The sequence below is a fragment of the Melanostigma gelatinosum genome (genome assembly GCF_949748355.1).
Source record: "Melanostigma gelatinosum genome assembly, chromosome: 20".
NCBI lineage: Eukaryota > Metazoa > Chordata > Actinopteri > Perciformes > Zoarcidae > Melanostigma > Melanostigma gelatinosum.
In genome coordinates, this window is record NC_136653.1 from 12,847,814 (window position 1) to 12,868,383 (window position 20,570).

Below are 20,570 nucleotides of genomic sequence, written 5' to 3' on the forward strand. Positions count from 1 at the left end.
CAAAAACATGATAATAATGCGGGAAAAAGAAAGAAAACAATAAAAACAAACAACAAAGAACTCACCGACGTACTTACTGTCAGTACCAGTCTGGTTTGTGTGGCTTTCACAAACACACTGCTAGCACACTCATCCAAGTGTCATGCTGCAACAATAAACACATATTCCAGCAATACAATTGGAATCAAAGGCAACATACAACAGATGTCTTCAGTCAGTGTAAAACAAAAGCGAGAAAGAAGAACAGAGAAAAAAAAGAACTCCTTTGGGTTTAAGTTTGACTGAAAATAGTTTTGTTCACAATAAAACACAATAAATTACAGTCCAAGACACTACGGATATACAAAAAAAAAAAAGATGGCATGAACTCGTCAGCAGAATGGGATAAACTTGCAGTAGTATTAAAAAAATGACAATAACAACATCGGGGCGCTGGGGATAGGATCATGAACACGATGCAGGTAAACAAACCAGAAGGAAAACAAAACAAACCCCATAACTACTGCCATAATACATGTTATTACTGTATATGTTACTATGCAGCTGAGAGAGTTGAAAGCTTGTCAGTGTGCTTCATTTGGTCCGTTGATATCAGAAGGAATATTGTCATTTTTTGTGGTAGTCTATCCCTTTTGAATTGCCAACATAGACAATTATAGTGTAAAGCATATGTGTATTTAATGACCATATCTACTGTGCTGAATAGATAAATAGTCTTAACTCTGTTTTATGGAATCTCACTTACCTACCATAGATTTTTTTTACAACCGATCTAGACCTACGTATTTCATAATTTATTCTTCAACCTACTTTTAGATGTATATATCTGATGTCGGAGAGTAAATAAGATTTATTTTTGTTATTGGGATGGAATCAAAAGGCTTGAACAAGGAATAAAACATCTTAAACCTTGTCGTAACCTCTGACACCACGTAATAAATATCTTCAGCAGCAGTAGTATCTGCTAGTTCCTCTCCTCACTAGTTACATACGTATTATGTGTTTTTCGAAGACTGAATATCGGACGCTTAACTGAAAGTTCAACAGTCGTTATGAAAAACCAAACGCAATAATGTCAACGTTACAGTTTCATACACCATTTTTCACACGAAAAAAAAACCCCATTACAGGGTCATCATGGGAACACTTTGCATTTCCACAAAAGGTAATGATATGTTTTTTTTATAGGTCGCTACGATGCAACACCCAGTCCGAGGGCTCTCAACTCAACCCCCGCCACCCACCCCCCCCCCCACCCACCCCCCCCCCACCCCTCCCTTTCACATTACAAATATTTGTACCTTCAGTGACAGTTTTCCGACGCCATCCTGTGCATTGTCATTGCTTTAGATGTCCTAGTATTTACAGTGGGAGCGCTTTCAGCAAACTAAGCACCATAAATTATCTGTCTTTTTTTTAAATGCATGCTTTTCACAGATAAGTCCCTCTGTGCATTTCCTTCTTTCGCTAGAAAAAGGAGACTGTCACTATGTACATTGGGAGGACCAAAATGTCAACACAACTTGATGAATTCCAGCTGTTTTTCAAGAGCCTCCTCTTTCAGCGCACTGTTTTCCCCAGAGTCATTCTCAAATCTGCACGGCGCACTGCAGCAAAACACAACAACACAAGTGAAAGGGACTTGTCATGCCATGCAAAAATATCTTTCATTACAACGAAACCCTTGTCTTTTCTTTCCTGCTCTCCCACACACCAGGCTGAGGTTGCAGTGGGTCTATTGTCCCCCCCTGAGCTTCTCCTACAGTCACATGCTGGTTTCACAGGTCGGAGAGAGGCTTCCATCCCCGGGTATCAGGTGGATATCGGATGTAAACATGTGGTTCTCTACTTTGTGTCCACTTTGGTTGCTGTCAGCATTGACTTCCCCGCTTGCCCCGACCACACCTTGGGTGCAATTTTGTGCTGCTGTCTTAGGTGACAATGGTGCAACTGCAGCTCCCGCCACTTCCATCAGATGCTTCTCCCTGTGGTTCTCTGTGGCTTGATCTTCATCTCCGGGTGGGGTGTCGACCACCAGCCTCTTAGGGGACAGCGGGCAGGTCTCCTCCTCTGTGACTGGGAGCAGCTCCTCTGTACTGGGGATGAGCGGTGACATCTCTCCCTCCGGGGTCTCGTCTTCCAGGATGCTGGAGCTGATGTCTCCGGGAGAGGTAGTGCTGGGTGGTGTTGGCGGGCCTTCAGCAGAGGTCTTGGTGAAGTTAATCTTCAACTCCTTTATTTTAAGAGGGCTATTCCCTCTTGGAGAGCTCTGGATATTCTCCACAGCACTGTTAAAGCTCTCCCCTTCCTCTATGAGGAGCTCCGATCTGTCACTTGGGTCGACGGATTCATAGAGGCCATCTTTGAGTATGACGCCAGGAGAGCTGTGGTCATCAATGGCCCTCAGTAGGCTTAAATCAAGTGGGGGTGGGGCCCTGGGGTGTCTGATCTGACAGGGCCCAGCATCTTCTTCATCTGAGTTAGAGTCTTGTTCTCTAAAGTCTGGAAAGGAGGGTTGGACCTCCTTCATCTCCAGCTCTACTTCCTCTTTTAATGTAAATTCAGGGCTTTGAGATTTCTTCGGCGAGACAGGGGCGGTCATAGTTGTGCTCATAGTGCTCATGGAGCTTGTAGTGTTGAGGTTGGTGAAGGACTGTGACTTGGTCATCTGGTTGTACATCTCCTCCAGTTTTTGCACATTAAGGTGCTGTGGGGTCCTGTTTGTCAGCTGAGGACTTCCAGTGGTGTTGATGGTTACACCACGGGGAGAGCTTTGCGGCTCAGGGTTTCTTTTAACTGGAGATTTCAGGTCAGTCTCTGAGGAGGCGTGCCGGGTTGAGCTGCCCCATCGGCTAGGTGACAGGTGGTTGTCCAGGGAGGACTTTTCCTCTCCTTTCTCCACCACCACGTCCATCAGTTCCATACTGCGGGCAAAGGCATCTTTTAGGTTCATTGACACAATGCTGCCATTCCTCTTGGCTCTCTCCAAAGCCTCCCTCCTCTTGATGGCCTTCTCCTGCCTCTTCTGCTCCTTGTAGAACTCAGAGAAGTTGTTGACAATAATGGGGATGGGTAGGGCAATTACCAGCACTCCTGCAATGCAGCAGAGCCCACCCACAATTTTTCCAAGTAACGTCTGTGGGTAAATGTCACCATAACCCACTGTAGTCATTGTAATGGTTGCCCACCAGAATGAGGCGGGGATACTGGTGAATTTGGTGGCATCTTCATCTTTCTCAGCGAAGAAGACCAAGCTGGAAAATATCATGATGCCCATGGCAAGAAATAAAATGAGCAGCCCCAGTTCATTGTAGCTCCTTTTCAAAGTAAACCCGAGAGACTGGAGCCCTGTCGAGTGCCTGGCCAACTTCAGGATCCTCAATATTCTCATGATCCTGAATATCTGCACCACACGGCGCACATTTTGGAACTGCAGCACGCTCTTGTTGGACTCAGTTAGGAAGATGGTGACATAGTAGGGCAAGATGGCCAGCAAGTCAATGACATTCAGAGGGCCTTTAAAGAACTTCCACTTGTTGGGAGAGGAGAGGAAGCGAAGGACGTACTCCATGGTGAACCAGGCGATACACACGGCCTCCACGTGGGCCAGCTGGGGGTTATCGTTGGCATGGCCAAACTCGTCTGTGACCTGGAGCTCTGGTAGGGTGTTGAGAGACAGAGCGACGGTGGAGAGGATGATGAACAGGATCGAGATGATGGCTAGAATCTGCAAGAGAGAACAGAAAAGAAAAATAGGATACATATTATTGTAAATAGCCACTAGGCATGAGCTGTACAATGTTGACTTACGATATAGATCTTTTGTTCTCTTTCTCAATCATGTGATGGCTAAGTAGTTAGTTACAGATATGGGATACACTGAATAATCACAGGTGTCTGATTTGAGTTGTGGGACAGAACATTTTTTATGAATAAAGGCTGAAAGGTGTGGAGTATAATCTAGTTGATGTGGATGCATGTCACAGTATTGTTTGTATGGAGAAATGGAAGATAGCATGGCGATTTGTGAAATGACAAAAGAAGGTAGCAAATGACCTAATCTTTGAATGAATGCAGCGTTGCATAGTTATTAAATGAGGGGGGGATTTAAATAAGGGGAAATAAGTAGGCCACTAATCTATTTTGGAAGAAGAGGAGTGTGTTTTTTAGTGTGTGGACCCATCTACAATAGATAAAAGGACAAAAGGGTTTTGGCTCCACCTGTTGGCAACAGTCTAAAATCCTCTTTATCTGTCTCAGAATCGAATTGATTGTTCTGAGTGATAAAAGAAAAGTAACTGCAGACAAGTTTTTGGAAACTTCTGTTTGTACTGAAATTCATAATACTGTTTTGATGTTATTTCATGTGCCTTCTGCTCAGTAAAAAGCAATGAGAACATCCTGCATTATCCTGTGAGGTCAGCGCAGCATGAGGCTGTGTTTCAACTGCAGCTCTTTACCGTGACCAGGATTTATTGGCATTGATTGATTCAATCTGACGTTAGATGTTCTGACTGGGGTTGGGTGATTTATAAAATGAGTTTGTGTCAGCAATACGTGGGGAATGTTTGACTGTAACATCATGTTTTGTAATGAGTATGGGTGACACGTATTACATGGTTCCCTCATCATTCGTCCCTTCTTTTTCATAGTACCTCTCCATGTTTTATCTGTGCCTCTGCCTTACACCCCTGGGAAGATATATCCATACAATGCTGCAGGGATTGGCTGATGTCCTTTCCCCACAGCTTAACTCTGCTCAGCCAGGAGTCTCAACCCACGCAGGTGAAGGGTCTCTGTCCTACACACTGTAGTGCAGCGTAACCACAACAATCAACTGAAATCCAGTGCTTGGAGAAATCTGCATTCTTTTGAGTAAAGGCCTCTAAGACACAAGCGATATAAATCCTATAAAAATCAAATGAGCAAAGATTGGAAAGTCTCAGTCAAGATGAGAAAACAAGGCACCCTGAATACTAATCACAAGCCGCATCAGGTTGCAGAACACACTGAATATCTCACATAAATATACACAGTGCAGCCTGTGTGCAGTGCTTCTTGAGAGACTTTATAATTCAGCACATCTAACGTACTAGTGAATGTCATGTAGGGGTGGAGCTCAAGGATTTTTTCAAAAGTCTTCAGCCACTTCTATAGTCTATCAATTAGCCCCTAGCTAACACTGACACGCTGGGCCATAGCCATGTGACACTGCCTGAAATAGAGGTAAGAACTTCCTTCTATTAGGGGCGAAAAACAGAGGAGAAAAAAAGGATTTAGACAGATTGCAAAGTAGAGACAAAGGGGTGTCATGGCTCAGCAGAGGAAGCGTTATCACTTAATGAATGCTGCTGCTGATTAGGTTAAACCTATTAGCGGCTAAGTGAGGCAACCTGGGCCTGGCCTGGCAGCGGGTTGAAAGACTGGAGTCACAGTAAGGACGCACACAGTTTCCATAACCCTGAACTTTTTTGGCAAGCACATTTGAAGCTCACCCCCTGTTGCCAAGCCACTCAATCAGAGGACATTTCCTTGTGTTCCTGCTGCTGAACACCTTGGCACCATGTCAGCACCAAAGGTAGAAGAGTACATGAGAGCATGAGATAACGATTGATAGTTCATAGGCTTACTGGTGGTAAATTGCATTGCTTGCGCAGCTGAGTTTTACAGAAACAGGTTTAAGAATAAACCTGGTTTATGAAAACACATGCTAAAGGTCACTCATTCTTTAGAGATCAACTATTCTTTCAATAGATTCACATTACCTGGCTCAGAAGAGACATTTAATCTACACTTTGGAGCAAAGTGAACCCTCTAAAACTGCACTGTGGGCAGCTGAATGGATGGACTCCAGAACTAAGACGCTCCCGGACAGAGAGGTAAAGTGATTCATGTTTTCACTGACCCACACCCGTGCAATCTCACCTTCCTACACACCCATGCATCCCTTGCTCACGGACACCACCAAAAGGCATTTGAACATGAGGATGAGCAATCCTGAGTTGGCCTGCATTAACCTGCTGTAATTGAGTGGGAGTAGTCAAGAAGATACATTACTTGGTCTTCTTTGCCCCTGATTTGCATGTGTGGTGGCATTCAGTGTAGCATCTAATGCCCGGAGTGCTGTCTTTAAAGGAGGGAAATGAGTGCAGCCATGCCAGTTGACCTGGAAGTGACCCAGCAGAGGAAAGCTAACAGAGACAAGACAGCAGATATTTCATTGAACCGGACAATTTCAAATCTCTGGGAAAGTTCTTTGAATAACAGTTCAATGACTAAGATAACCGGGATTACAACTGGTCAATACAAAATTGCTCAATTTAAAGATAAACGGCTAAATTATATGCCAAATCATGGACCATCTGTCATAATAAGCCATGATTTATACTTTGAAATATCTGTCGATCTTCCCTGTCCCTGTCCCGGTGGAGGTTTAGACCTCAGGATGAAGGCAGGTTGAGGTCAGGCCAGTCATGAGACTGATTGGCTTAGAGAGGTTAATGTCTTCAGATGATTACGTAGGTCATGTGTGACATCTTTAGTTGTCTGTGGCTATTCAGGTGCTCTTACTGTCCCGCCACCAATCCTACTGCAAAGACTGCTCAGCATGACTGCTGAAAACGGCTTCACTTTGAGACTTACAAGACAGATGGAGAAAGAGAGAAAATTATTCAACGTCACATGACTTTTATTTTAATACAATACTCTAAGGGCGTCCCTGAATACTTTGGTCTTCAGTCCTGAGCACATTATAAAACACATCAGGGGGAAAAAAAATCACTTGACGAATGTCTTCACAAAAAAACAGCTGGCTAAATCCCTCAAGGGACAGCTTAAAAAAAAATAGTGCATGTGACAGTGTCGGCAGCAGTTTAGGAGAATATATTTTGTGCATCCAGGGTCACTCCCCACAATTTCAATTCTCCAGCTCCTTTAATGATAGATCCCCTGGGAGACCTGCAGCAGGGAGTATGAAGTTGATCCAGAGGAAAAAAGACAAAAGAGCCACTGAGTTAAGAGCCCTCTTGAGCCTCTTCGCTGGGTCTCTCTTGCGAGAATCACCTTTCCCCCTCCTTTTCAGTTCCCGCAGGAGGCAGTCAATGGGCCTGCTAAATTCTCTCTGTCCTGTCATTAGTGACAGCCCTGTGGCCGCACATTGACACTCCTACTTCTGCCTGCATCCCCATCATTCCTTAGTTTGAGGAAAAAAAAGATGCTGTGTGGAAGAAAAAAACCCACCTTCAACACCAGTGGCCCATCTGCCAGCTATGGGGAGGCTATTGATTGGGTGCACATCAGATCATGGCACCTATTGATCGCCTTGCTCAGAGCTCTTATGGACCATGATCCACCTCTGAGGTCCCCACTGATCCTCTCTACTTCCCCTGGTGTCATCAATTTGTGCTGGACAAATTGAGCCATTCGTCAGGAATGATAATTTTTTTCCTGCAGAATCAATCCAGGTGATTATGGTTATGGTAATGTGGATTGATCCCTGGACCACTATTTCATCTTCTTTTCCCGTTGGATGACCCCGCCAAAGCAAGCATGAGCATTGGTTGTCACATGGCTACACAGCTTTGTGCGTGCTCTAAAACAATGAATAATTTGTTAATTTAATGAACTATCACACTGAACCAGTGGGGAATTTCATTTCAATTTTCAGACCAATGGCTCCATATGCTGGAAAAAGGTTTAGTACGTCCCAAATGGCAAACTCTGACTCTAAGATGTGCACAGATTATGTTAACACGCCGTTACCAATTCATTATATAATTTAGTCTATATGTAATGTGGCTTCTTAGGGAACCTGGCACATCATTTAAGAGATTTATAAGGCATGGATATTGAGGGTATGACTTGAATACATGCACCTTTAGAGGGATTCATCATTAATCAAACAAGGAGCAGAGACATCTTCCCTCCCACTCTCTCATGTGTCTGCTGGTTGAGTGCCTTTTCTATATGGTTACTTGCCAAAGACTTCACAGGGAGAGAAAAGCAGAGGGGGAATGTGATATTTGGTGGTCGTCCACTGTTTTATCCCACTGCTCCTGCGAGGTTCCGATAGGTTTAGAGCAGGGGTCTCAAACTCATTTTCACTCCGGGCCACATCAGCATCATGGTCACCCACAAAGGGCCGGTTGTAAATGTAACTACTCGTAACATATTGTTGAATAACTCTCTGCATTCACAGTTTAAAGTAGTCTTCAATGTGCTCACAATACATTTCCATGTTAAATGTACAGTAACCAGCCAAAGAGCTGCTTCTAACTGTTTAAGTATCTCATAATTTGACTTTCTATTTCATAATTGTGACTGTCAACCAAATTTTTTTGACTTTCAATCTCATTTTTTTGATTTTCAATCTCATCATTTTAATTTTCAATCTCATAATTTTGACTTTCAATCTCATAAATTTGACTTTCTATCTCAGAATTATGACTTTCTATCATAGTTATGACTTTCTATCTAATAACTTCGACTTTCTATCTCATAATTTCGACTATGGGGATATTTTTATTATTATTAGTCTAACTTAAAAAAAAGATTTTTTGTTTTTGTTTTACTTTTTTTTTTTTTTTGCTGGCGGATTCGCGGGCCACATAAAATGACGTGGCGGCCGGATTCGGCCCGCGGGCCGGGAGTTTAAGACCCCTGGTTTAGAGGAATGCCACAGTTATTACAATTTGGGCCTCAATTCTAACGCCATTAGTCTATCGACAATATAATTGAGTTCACAAAGCGCTGGAGAGAAAAAATATAGCAAAACGGATTTGACTGGATCCCTTGAAACCGGTGTAATATGTGTGCAATTTAAATCATTTTTATTTCTTTGACAACTTTGCAATATCTGATAAAAACAGGCACTCCAGTATCCATCTGGCAAACTATTTTTGGCAACTCCAGTGGGAGTTTAGTGCATAATAACAAAGGCTTCGTTACAAGAAAAACTATTGAGCTTTTCATAATATCTCTGACAGCTCTCAGTGCAGTCAGTAATTGCAGTGGATATAATCCATTTGTCTTGCATAATGCAGCATCACCATACTGTGTCGCTTGCAATTGAATCTGTCATCAGTCAGTTAGACTCTATTACGTGTCCCTCTGTGCTTAGCAACCTTAATCAGGAGGATTGGCATGATCACATTTTCGATCTCAGGTGACTTTCAATCAGCGTGACAGACAAACTTTGCAAGTAAACTATTTTTCTTGTTGCACAGCACAAAGCTTTACACACTGAAATCTCTCTCACCTTCATATTGTCTGTGGTGGAGGCACGCAACAGCAGGGGGGCTGAGGGTTTCAGGCAATGTTATGTATGCTGAGAGGTTCTTTCAGCAGCACAGAATATGGGTGATTGGGCTGACAGCCTTTGGGAGGAACCTTAATCAATAACCAATTCTCTTCAGCAGCATTACAGGCCTCGCACAAACTTTGCTTCCAGAGTGCTTGAGTTAATTTTTCGCCACCATATTACAGGAGAAAACAGAGGAAGAACCAACAAATAAATTAAATAAAAATAAAAATGGCCCCTCTACATTACTAAGGAACGTCTCTCCACCATGCACGCGTTCTTCCACTGTTCCTACTGGTGGAGTGTATTCCTTCCTGGTTACTGTACTATGTTTCATTTGATCTCTTCACCAAAGTTCACTGTGTCCCCTTTTCTTCCCATTCTTGTAAACACATTTTTCGTGTGCTTTTCTCTCTCCCCCCCCCCCCCTTAAGGGCCCTTTACTCCTTTCCAGGCTTTATTTATACTGATATTTATTTGTTGTGTTACTTTTTTATTTTTTGTAGCCACAGGGAGGAAAGTGGGCTAGTGTGAAATATTTATAGAGTGCGATCACCAGGGGCGTTTCTAGGATTCAAAGAGAGGGGGGCTTAGCCCCAAGGGGAGTGGCATGTTTGCGCTGCAATTCTTTTTGGTATCCATTGTTTCAGACAGTTCATAGATTGCTTCAGCCCCCCTCAAATAGGCCTAATGACGCCCCTGGCGATCACGTCCCGCCAGTACTTGCACAAAAGCACCTGGTTAGAACAAGCAACACAGCCGTGTGGGTCAGCATGTGGCGTTCTATTACAGATGACTTTAGGTTAAACGATTATACATAAAACATTACGTATTAGTTAACACATGGCCCAAATGACCAGAATACCAAATAAGACTGCAGCTAATTTACAGGGAAATGTGTCAGTGTATGAATCCCTGTGAGTGCTGAGTGTTGGCAACAGCATCGAGAAGAATCAGACTTTGATTGTGATGCTGCAGTCACAATGCAGTGGTATGGAGGAGTTTGTTGTTATCAGGGGAGGAGTGACACTGGTAGAACATTCAGACTACCTGCAACTTTGAGTCTCTGCAGTCACATGGACCTAAATTAAATACGCATGAGAAGTTGAAAAGTTCAGCCATAATGATGTTTGTCCACTTCTTCCCTCTACTGTGTCAAATACAAACACTAACTGAATTAGGGCTGTCCACGACCAAAGAAATTCCTTGTCGATTCTGTTGACTAATCATTTAGTTGATTAAATCAACAGTAAAATATTTCTTGAAATGACGTCATTCAGCATTAAAAAGCTTTAAAAAAACGAATCGATTACAGAAATCTTACTGTCACATTGTCGGCTGAAATGACAACGGTTCACTAGCAGTTTTAATGAGCTAAAACTGAGATGTTTTAATGTGTTGTTATCCAAAATATAATGTACTTTGCTCATGATATACTGCTAGACTTTAACAGTAGGCTAATGCTAGATGACTATAGTGATAGGCTAGTTAGCTGTGCTAACATTTTCGGCTTAAGTTAAAGCAAATAAACGTTTTTAAAAATAAATTTTCCACTTGTGTTTTTTGTGAGGATAAACAAAAGACACAACCCTCCAAACTCACATGCATGTCTTAACCGTTTGCAAATAAAACATCCAATCTATGTAGGCTACTGTGATTTTTTGACCAGCGCTGCTTTTTTTAGACCCCGTTGCATCACAGCATCACAGCACTCAGGTAAACTGAAACATTTATAAACGGGCTGCCCAGCAATGTATTTCAGTCTCACATTTGCAACAGCTAAGCCTCCAGTGCTAAACGTTACATCACAAGCTAGCGAGGCCATTTCTGAGCTCAACCTTGGGATGAATTCCGTAACTCTTCATCTCAATCAAGTGTATTGATCAATGTATTTCTAGCTCCGATAGGATCCTTGAGCCATCCACTTGCTGAAAAAGATACCGAATGCTTGGTCCGTCCTATTATCAATCCTGTAACATAGCCCTCTTCCTCTGATATCAGATTACTACTCCAAGTATAGTCTTCGGCACAGATATAGCAGTTCAACACAACTTCATCAGGGTATTAAGAAAAGATTACACTCAGTGTGCTGATGCTATTTCCGTGGACGACTCAGCAGTTTTGTGAATTAAGTGCTGGACGTAAAAGTGGTTCCAGCTGAGACCAAGTCTCACAGGAAGGACGGTGAGCAAAGACATGCACACTGGGCCACAAAGCATTTAATGCAAAGAACAAACTGACATTCATGATGTCTTGATTCGTCTTCGTGAGATCATCACTTCTAACACTTTCAGCAAACCTCCAATCACGTCAATCTTTGTCGCTCTCTTTATCTGGCTCTCTCTGTCCTTCCTCTGTAATCCGTCCATCACTATTGCCCTCTAAGCCACCTTGCAGCAAATCACGGGCCGTGACTTTCACAACACAAATGGCAGAAAAAACGAAAACAGAGAGAGCGAGAATGTGCCCTCACAGGCAGACATGGGCGAAGGCTGTACTACATGTGAGGCAGACTGACGCAAAACTATATTTCGTACGACAGCGTCAAAATTACAAAGATATTGGAGCAAATTTCTTTCATGAAACAAAACTAATTCCTAATAAATTTAAAACCAGCAGTAATCTAATCCCAGTGGGCGAAAATCCAATAAAACTAATTCTGTTGTGGTGAAATATGTAAGAACTTGCCATGAGCTGTGAGACAGCCAGGGCCAAAGGTCTGCTTGTTCCTATGCCTCTGTATTCTGTTAACATTACTTTGTTGCTGTGTAATTGCTTTGGCAATGTCTTACCATCACAATAAATCTTTCTGATGATCTAGGTATATATATTTACACTGGAAAACAATTTAAACAATGTCCTTGCTGCCTGTCCTTTCCCCACCAGGAAAGATGGCGGTGGATGTGGAAAAAGCATGCGTGCGTGTGCATATGTTTCTGTGCATGTGCAGTACAAGCCTGCGGCCCTTATAGCGTGATAACGTTATTAACCTATATGCCTGTTACTCCCCCTGAGAGAAGAGAACAGCAGGCAGTCCAGAGGTACAGCCAGTTCCCTCCACACACTTATGCCCATGAGGGTTTTTCCAGTATGCATTAGTGGTGTCACGGATCACGGATCGATCCGTGATCCGTTCGGATCAGCCCTCACGGTTCGATTCACTTGTGAACCGCGGATCAATCGAGTATTTTTTTCTTTTTTTTTTACAGTGTAATCATCATAGTGTGTAATAAAGTTATACTGCTGCTGTTCCTTTTCAAGTAACAAGTCCCCGAATATCAATGCAGAGTGTCAGTGAACAGATATAAAGCAGTAGTGTGTTCACGTGACCGGAGCAGCTTAGAAGCGTTTAACGGTGACGTCATGGCGAGCGGAGGAACGTCAGAAGCCGCGGCGTCATTTAAGTCGCAAGTTTGGGAACATTTTGTCTTCCCTGTAACGTATAATGACGGATGCGGGTGGTGGACGAAACCGTTACGGTATGTAGGCGTTATTTAAAGAGAGACGCACGACAACGGCAAAACATCGGCATGTCCACACATATGAAGAGACACCATCCCGTCTGTCAGCGACGGGGACACTCCGGTGTAGAAAACAAAGGATTTCTAAATCTGGTTAAAATGCTTGAGCCACGCTACGAAGTCCACTCACGCACCCACTTCAGTGTGAAGCTGTTCCAGACCTCTATGAGAAGCAAAAGACTGTAGAGACTGCTTTCACCACGGCGGAGTGATTCTTAGTCCCGTGCTGTAGACACGCCCCCTCTGTGAGAGTCACACAGACACACACCTGGTTCAGGTGCTGACAGAAGCATCAGAGTGAAGCTAGACAGGCCCAATAATATTCCAGTCACCACAGAAAGGTCGACCCTCTCCCCAGACAATGGAGATAGTCTCATCTTTTTGAAAATAATGTCACAGTAATGTAACATTATTGTGTATTTGAATGACCTGACAGGAAGTAAACACAGACCCAAGTTGTTGCTGAGCAGTTCAGTTCAGTGTAAACACTGGCTGTTTCTTTCTTTCAGTATTGATCAAAGGACGAGGGTATCAGAATTGAGTATTCTTGAATGTTTTATTTTTATTTATGTATTTAATTTTGTTTCAAATTGGACATATTCAATATTTTTGTTTTCATGTAAGGCTATAGCCCAAAGTTCTTTGCTTTAAGTGTTCTTGAAGTTCTTTAATTAATAAATGGAAAGCAAAGTTATATTTGTCTCCTCCCCTTTTCTTTGTTGATCCGAAAAATGATCCGAACCGTGACTCCTGAACCGTGATCCGAACCGAACCGTGAGGTTTGTGATCCGTGACACCCCTAGTATGCATGTACAGCATTTGTGCAAATTATACAAACACGCGGCCATTATCCTATATATGCATGCACAAAAGATGAATTTTTCAAAGCCAAAACACCAAATGACTGCAACACAAACACAATAGATAACTTTGTTATGTCTGGAGTCATTTTTAGCTGAGCAGCTCTGTTTTCCCACAGGCGTTTGTGCCTTCATGTGTGACAGAGAGAGAGAGAGAGAGAGAGAGAGCAGTCAACATGACTACGGTAAGTGTAATTAAATGCGATCACTGTGTTAATCATCCGGCAAAGGCCACATAATCGACACTTCCTTGAGCCACATACCAGAGGAAGGAAGGAGCAACAAACACGCAGCCCGGACCCCGTAGCAGTTAATATTCATCATGATTCCTTGAGTGCTGCAAATAACTCGCTGGGCGCTCGGCTGCTCCAGAGCTTCGTCTGAACGTATGCAGATAACAACACCGAAAGGATCTCTTACAAGCCCCTCTACCCCTCAGTCTTCTGATAACATCATCCATCTGAGCTTAGAGGCTGAGGGAGGATGGGAAGGTGGTGAAGAGGCGTGTGTGTGTGTGTATGTGTGTGTGTGGTGCTTTCCAGAAATGTACTCTCCTGCCACCTCTCTGGGGTGCTTTTCCTTCGCAGACAAGTTCGGGAAAACCTCACAGGAAAAACTCTTCTCTACACCTCCCACACACACACACACACACACTCACACACACACACACACACACACACACACACGCAAACAAACCAATACATACAGCGCAAATGCTTGCACAATCCCTTTTCTCTCTTTCCAAAACACACTGTCACATTCAGCTGCTCTCAGCAGGCTCTCGGCACTACACCCTCACATGAAGAAGAGAGTTCCCACCCCCAGCTCGCGCTCTCCTCCTCCCCTCTCCACTCGTACCTCTATCTGTTATCCTCAATGACGATACGCGTCACCTTGCTGTCTGAGTCAAACTCTGTAACCACGGGCATGTCTCCCAGCACTACCAGCGCAAGTTTACTTTACCGTTCAGCTGAGTGATCCACAGAAGCTATACGTGCAGGGGGATGATGCTGACAGATTTCAGGGTGGAGAGGTTACTCAGCACATTGGAATTCAAAGCAAAAGCGGTCAGCTCCGATGAATTCCAACAACGTGAGATAACATTTGCAGTTCAGGGGAAACTTTTCTTTAACGTTTTAATTGTTGCCACATTTATTGCGCTGGCTTTAGATTCTCTTGAGTAGTCCCCTTGTGGTTTAGGTAGAGCTTGACAAAGAGTACCTATAGCCACAAGAGGGAGCTTCTCCTCCCTGTGGAGCTGAATTCAACGAGTGGAAATGCCCTTTTGTGACATAGTAATTTGATTTTCTCAACTTCTTTTGACCAAGGAGGTCAACTGACCAAGGACCAAGGAGGTCAGTTGGGGGGTGGAGAGAAAACTCCACTTTCAAGCTCCTCAGTTTTGACGCGCAAAAGAGGAGTTGAGAGCATCCCCGGGCTACTCTCTCTATCCTTCATCAGCATCCAGCATCTACCCCGACTGTTGACTATTGGCTTCAAATGTGCACATTGTGTCAATCTCAATTGTACTTCTCACAAAGTCTCTTTCAAAGTTATGTGCTTGCGTTGCAAAGCTCTCCAACGTGGCTTGGCTGATTTATTGTTGTTCCGCATCACTTCCAAGGGCAGACCTGCACCTTCATCACTATCTGTCTTGAACACTTCACTTCACTCACACAAACACACACACACACACGTCAATATCTTTTTCTGTCTTTCCTCTGGGAGACTGGGGTGAATATAAACCCAAACTATGTTTACCACGAAAAAAAACACACCGAACTGACACAGGGTTTCCTTCCTAATGAGATTCACCCTGACGATGGTTGGATGAATATATTCATGAGTGTGAGACGGACACGGGAGGAGAAACAAGACATTCACAATAGCAGCACCAAAAAAATAGCAAAGAGGAAAACTAATTCAGAAATAAACATACAACTTCCCCTTTTGATAAAACTGTCCCGCTACATGTGAATTGATATATCACGAGCCGACATGACTGTGGATGCTTCCAATCCTGCACCAACATGTTCAGTTTGGTCCTTTTCATCCCAATTACCAAGCAACACCTTGACATTGCCGTCTGCTCCTGTGGAAAGAGAGAGAGGCTTAGCGACCATGGTGTCAACAACATATTGACGCTCGTCTCCGTAACCATAGAAACTTGTGAATGGAATCCCCGGTTGTCATTTCTGAAAGGCGGCAGTCATCACAGAAACAAACTGTAACATCAGAAGAGATTTTGCGACCATCAAGGCTTTGGATATCTCATTTTGTCACTGAAACTATTTTACGGAACAAAAAAAACATGCCGTTCTCTCCCTCGCAATGTGCCATGATGCTGACTTTAGTAATGACTCATGCTGGATTAGATTCATTGGTCTTCAGCAACAAACCACAATAGAAATGTGACTTTAAAAAAAAAGAAGCGGTATGAATGACTGAGCAATTGAGCTGAGTGCTGCTTCATGTTGGATGAAAGCAGGGAGCGCTGATAAGGGAGCTGTAATAACAGACAGAAATTCACAGCCTTTGTTCCCCTGCAAATGAGAGTGATGATCACCAGGCTTGGGAGTGGCACTGGGTGACTGTTTCCATGGCGTTAGAATGAGGTAGGCCAGTGTGTGTGTGTGTGTGTACATCTGAGTGGGTGGTAGTTTCGTGTGTAGGTTGGGGTGGAGGCTCGGGTATTATTGATAGGAGGACACACTTGCAATTCTCACAGGCGCACACACACACACACACACACACACGCACACGCACACACACACACAAACAAACACAGACACACACAGATGACTGCATGCAATCAGCACCACAGAAGTGAGGGAGAGGATGAAAATGTAGGACAGCATTGCCATCCTTAGAGCCAAAAATATATATATATATGCTACAACAAACATTTACTTTTAGCTTTTTTGGCTTCCCACCATTAAATGAACATGGTCGACTGCGATATTGACATTTAAAATGAGCGATCCTCGCGAAAGTCTGCTTCATATCAAATGAAGCGCTTCCTTAACTAACAGGTGGCCACGAGGAGGTGATCGGGATGATTTGGCTTCACCTTTGAGGAGCTGTCATGCTGCCGTGGGCGTACCCAATCGCGGCAGTCTGTGAATGTTGCGGCTGCAGTAAAGCAAAAATAAATTACACAGGTGAAGACGAATCTTATTCAACGTCTTAAAAATATATTAACGTTAGAATGATTGCAGCACAACATGTAAGTGTTTATTTACATGTGGAAGTGCAATAAAAAATATTTTCTCCCTAAAATCATGAATAATCGTGATCTCAACATTGATTAAAATAATCGAGATGATCATTTTGGCCATAATAGTGCAGAACTGCAGAGTAGTAACTTTTACATTTTCACGAAACATGCTCGGCTCTGATCTGTCACTTGTGTTGGCAAACATTTCAGTGCGAATGTGAGTCGGCGTGGCCATCCGGTTTATGGCCCGGTCAAATCAGGTAATCAGCACAGCTGCTTTGGAGCAGGTATAGGATGAACAAATCTGTGTGTATCAGCCTCCGCAACGTTTCCGCAAACACCAAGAGTGTTTCCATGCAAGTGTGTGTGGCTTGTCACTGCAACACCAAATGTAAAACAAATTACAAGACGCTACAGAGCTGAATGCACAAATTAACACAGAAACAAGGGCAGAAAATAATCAGTGCTCATGCTGCTGGGAAGTGAACAATTAAACCTTTACACACTGACATTCTTGGATGTGTAATCCTATTACTGAGGGAACTCCTGTGCTACATTTGTGGACTGTGAAAAAGGATCAGCAGTGTTGACAAAGATGATGTAAACTCAGTACATATCATTTACACACTCTTTCAGAGACGGAGGGTCACTCTCAATAGAAAGGATAGAGATTATGAGAACATGAGCTCTACGCAGGCTCCTTCTAATGCTGCCAGTCACTTCCTGAGAACCTAATGCACTCAGGAATCAGTGTGAGCCTGGTGCTGAATATGGCCTTGAAGTGTACCAGGTCAGGCTGTCTGCTACTTTCAGATCATCAGGGTTACAGAGGACATCCTCTTGCTGTAGAAACTCTTGCAATCCTCTTTAAATTCAGTGGATCAGCAGTTATTTCAAGTCTGTAGCACTGCTTTTAGTTAAGATGTTCTGTTGATCAAAAGATGTCAACTAATATTCCAGTATAGGTGTCTGCTAGCTGCCTTTTCATCGTTTAAAGGTTTTTGACATCATGATATAAGCAATCACAGATCTTTTGTCAAATGATAATAATTTTGTTGGTCTAACAATGCACTGCCAGGGTCTGTAAATCATTTATATTGCATAGACTAATAAAAAGCAAACACTGCTACCCTGTAGGGAACTATCACATTTGAAAAGCCTAATAATTCCTACGTACCACGGAGAGAAAACACTATGAAACAGGCCAATGTTGGATTGAAGGTAAATTATATCTTGATGAAGAAGCAGCCGGGAGCATTTCTTCTTTTGCTTGAATGATCTCAAACAGTCGTACGAGCCAATGAGGTCAATTCATATAGAAGGTGAATTTCTGCGAAAAGTATTTCATGTTGTTACTTATTAACGTCATAAACCACTGTTTGTTTGTGATGTAACAAACAGCTTCTAGACATATTTAAATATATATATACTGTATATTTGACGCATTACATTGCTTTGAGGGAGGCAAGAGCTTTAGTCATTCTTTTCAAAGGCAAACAAGTTATGTATATTTTATACCCGTGGTTTCAACTCTTATTGCGCATGAGACAAGTTGAGGATTATTAGTAGGAGTTTTCAAACTTTCAGGCTTGCAGTAATTGGCCTGCTTCTTTAACTTTTATTTTTCACGTATTTGCCCCAGCCCTGCAAATCTGAGTAAGAGTTGTACAACACGCCGCACTGTGAGGCTGCTTCAGCTGCCTTAGCGGGAGAAACTCAAGGTGAAGATAATTGGCTGTGTCTCTTCTGGTGTCACTTATCTTGTACTTTTTTTCCGCTACGTTGAGTCAGCTGTGTAGTAGCAGGTAAACAATGTATTATAGTTCGCCCCCGAACAGCAGGGGAGCTCTTCCTCTTCATAATTTAAACGTGGCTACAATAACACACGTCCCCTCTGTATCGCCCTGCTAGTGATGCGCATCGAGCTAACGCCTCACAAAGTAATTCTTCGCTGAGCAAACAAACATAGCCACTCTACACAACACTTAACTTAACACAATTGATATGCTTGGGGCAAGTCTTAGGTAACAGCAGACTCTCTCTTGCAGAACGCACACACACACACACACACACACACACACACACACACACACACACACACACACACACACACACACACACACACACACAGAAACGGAATAATGTACAATATAATGAGTGCAAACCTCTGCCCCTGGCTTACAAGGTTGAATAGATTCACATTTTATTATGAGAAATAGCATCGCAAATTACTGAAGTCATTATAATGACAAATATTGTTACAGGATATTTGTTGTAGGATGTGAGACATTTTAAATGTGACTTTATTGCACAATGCTTACAGCAGGGGTCTTCAATGTTTTTCAGGCCGAGGACCCCCAAACTGATAGAGAGATGGAGCAGGGACCCCTGACGTCAATTGCATGATAATCATGCATACAAACTATTCAAATTATTATTTTAAACATAAATGTGGAAACGAAATATTTGTGATGGCCTATTAGTGCCACTGCCATGCATAAAGATACCTGTTATCTTTCACACAATACTGAACTATTAAAATAATGGACAGCTTCATGTTTGGAGAAAAACAAATTACTTTAAAAAATATATATAAATAAATATGAAATATTGTCTAATCAAACAAAAAATTTCACAAACCCCCTGCTGTATCTCTGTGGACCCCCTGTTGAAGACCTCTGGCTTACAGTATAGTGAGGTATGGTTCAATCTACAGTATTTTCTGTGTGAGAATATTACAAGTAAATAATACAAGTACATGTGCTATTGTGTTCGGGTATGTGTGTGAATGACAATCATAAAACTGCAGTAAATGCAGCTCTTAGCAGCTGGCCCATTACTCGGTACTAATGAGCAGCATCAGAAGCCTCTAACTTCCTGTGATCTCCCCTTACTGTTCAGCTTCAAGGTCCAGTTAAAATACAAAATGTATGCTACTAGAACGGCCCACTGAGGCAGAACGTACTCTCAGAAAATCCCACAATCAATGTCAAATATTGATTCTTTTTCATTAAGTCAAGACACATGCCCTCCCAGCGTGCCGCTTTTACTCTGAAAAGCCCATCTGAAATTTCCATCAGAATTAATGGGGATTGGTTGGTAAATGTGGTCGCATGAACGTGGAGGCGTGTGTTTGGAATCATGGCTTTAGGACAGTGGTATGAAATATCAGGTGTACCAAAGGGACCAGTAGTCCAATGTAGTCAGTTTTATTTTTGTTCCACAAATCACAGTCGAATCCCTCTTTATGATGACTTCCTTGCAAAGCAAAACAAATCTTTGCTCCTTTGTTTCTCTGCTGCTTCTTCTCCAGTGAAGAAGAAACACTGGCTGGGCTGTGACATGACAACAGTGTAACACAAATAACGTCGACAACATTTGTAGCACGAGAAGATGGTATTCCTGAAGGGATCCTGAATGCCTGTGTGCTAATGTACATGTGTGTGTGTGTGTGTGTGTGCATGTCTTTGGTTTAAAAGCTTTCCTGTGCATCTGATGGATGATGTCATTGCTGGCATCAGTGGTCCCTGCTTGACAAACAGGAACAGTGAATCCCATGGCTGCCAGTTTATGTGGCTAAATTAGGCTTGGAGACAACAGACCACACACTGATGTCACTAAGGCTCTAAGAACAGTTGCTACATGAACAACAGTGGTTTTAACCTTGGCATCCA

At 42.8% G+C, this 20,570-nt stretch overlaps 1 protein-coding gene across 1 annotated transcript in view; it reads right to left on the minus strand.

Annotated features, from left to right (window-relative positions):
* Window positions 1–1,765: 1,765 nt before the first annotated feature.
* kcnb2b (potassium voltage-gated channel subfamily B member 2b) overlaps window positions 1,766–20,570 on the minus strand; it is a gene marked incomplete at both ends in the record, with an annotated part of 69,360 nt that continues 50,555 nt past the window's right edge. The window contains one exon of the mRNA XM_079292163.1: window positions 1,766–3,727. Coding sequence (XP_079148289.1) covers window positions 1,766–3,727 — 1,962 coding nt within the window. The remainder of the gene's footprint in view (window positions 3,728–20,570) is intronic.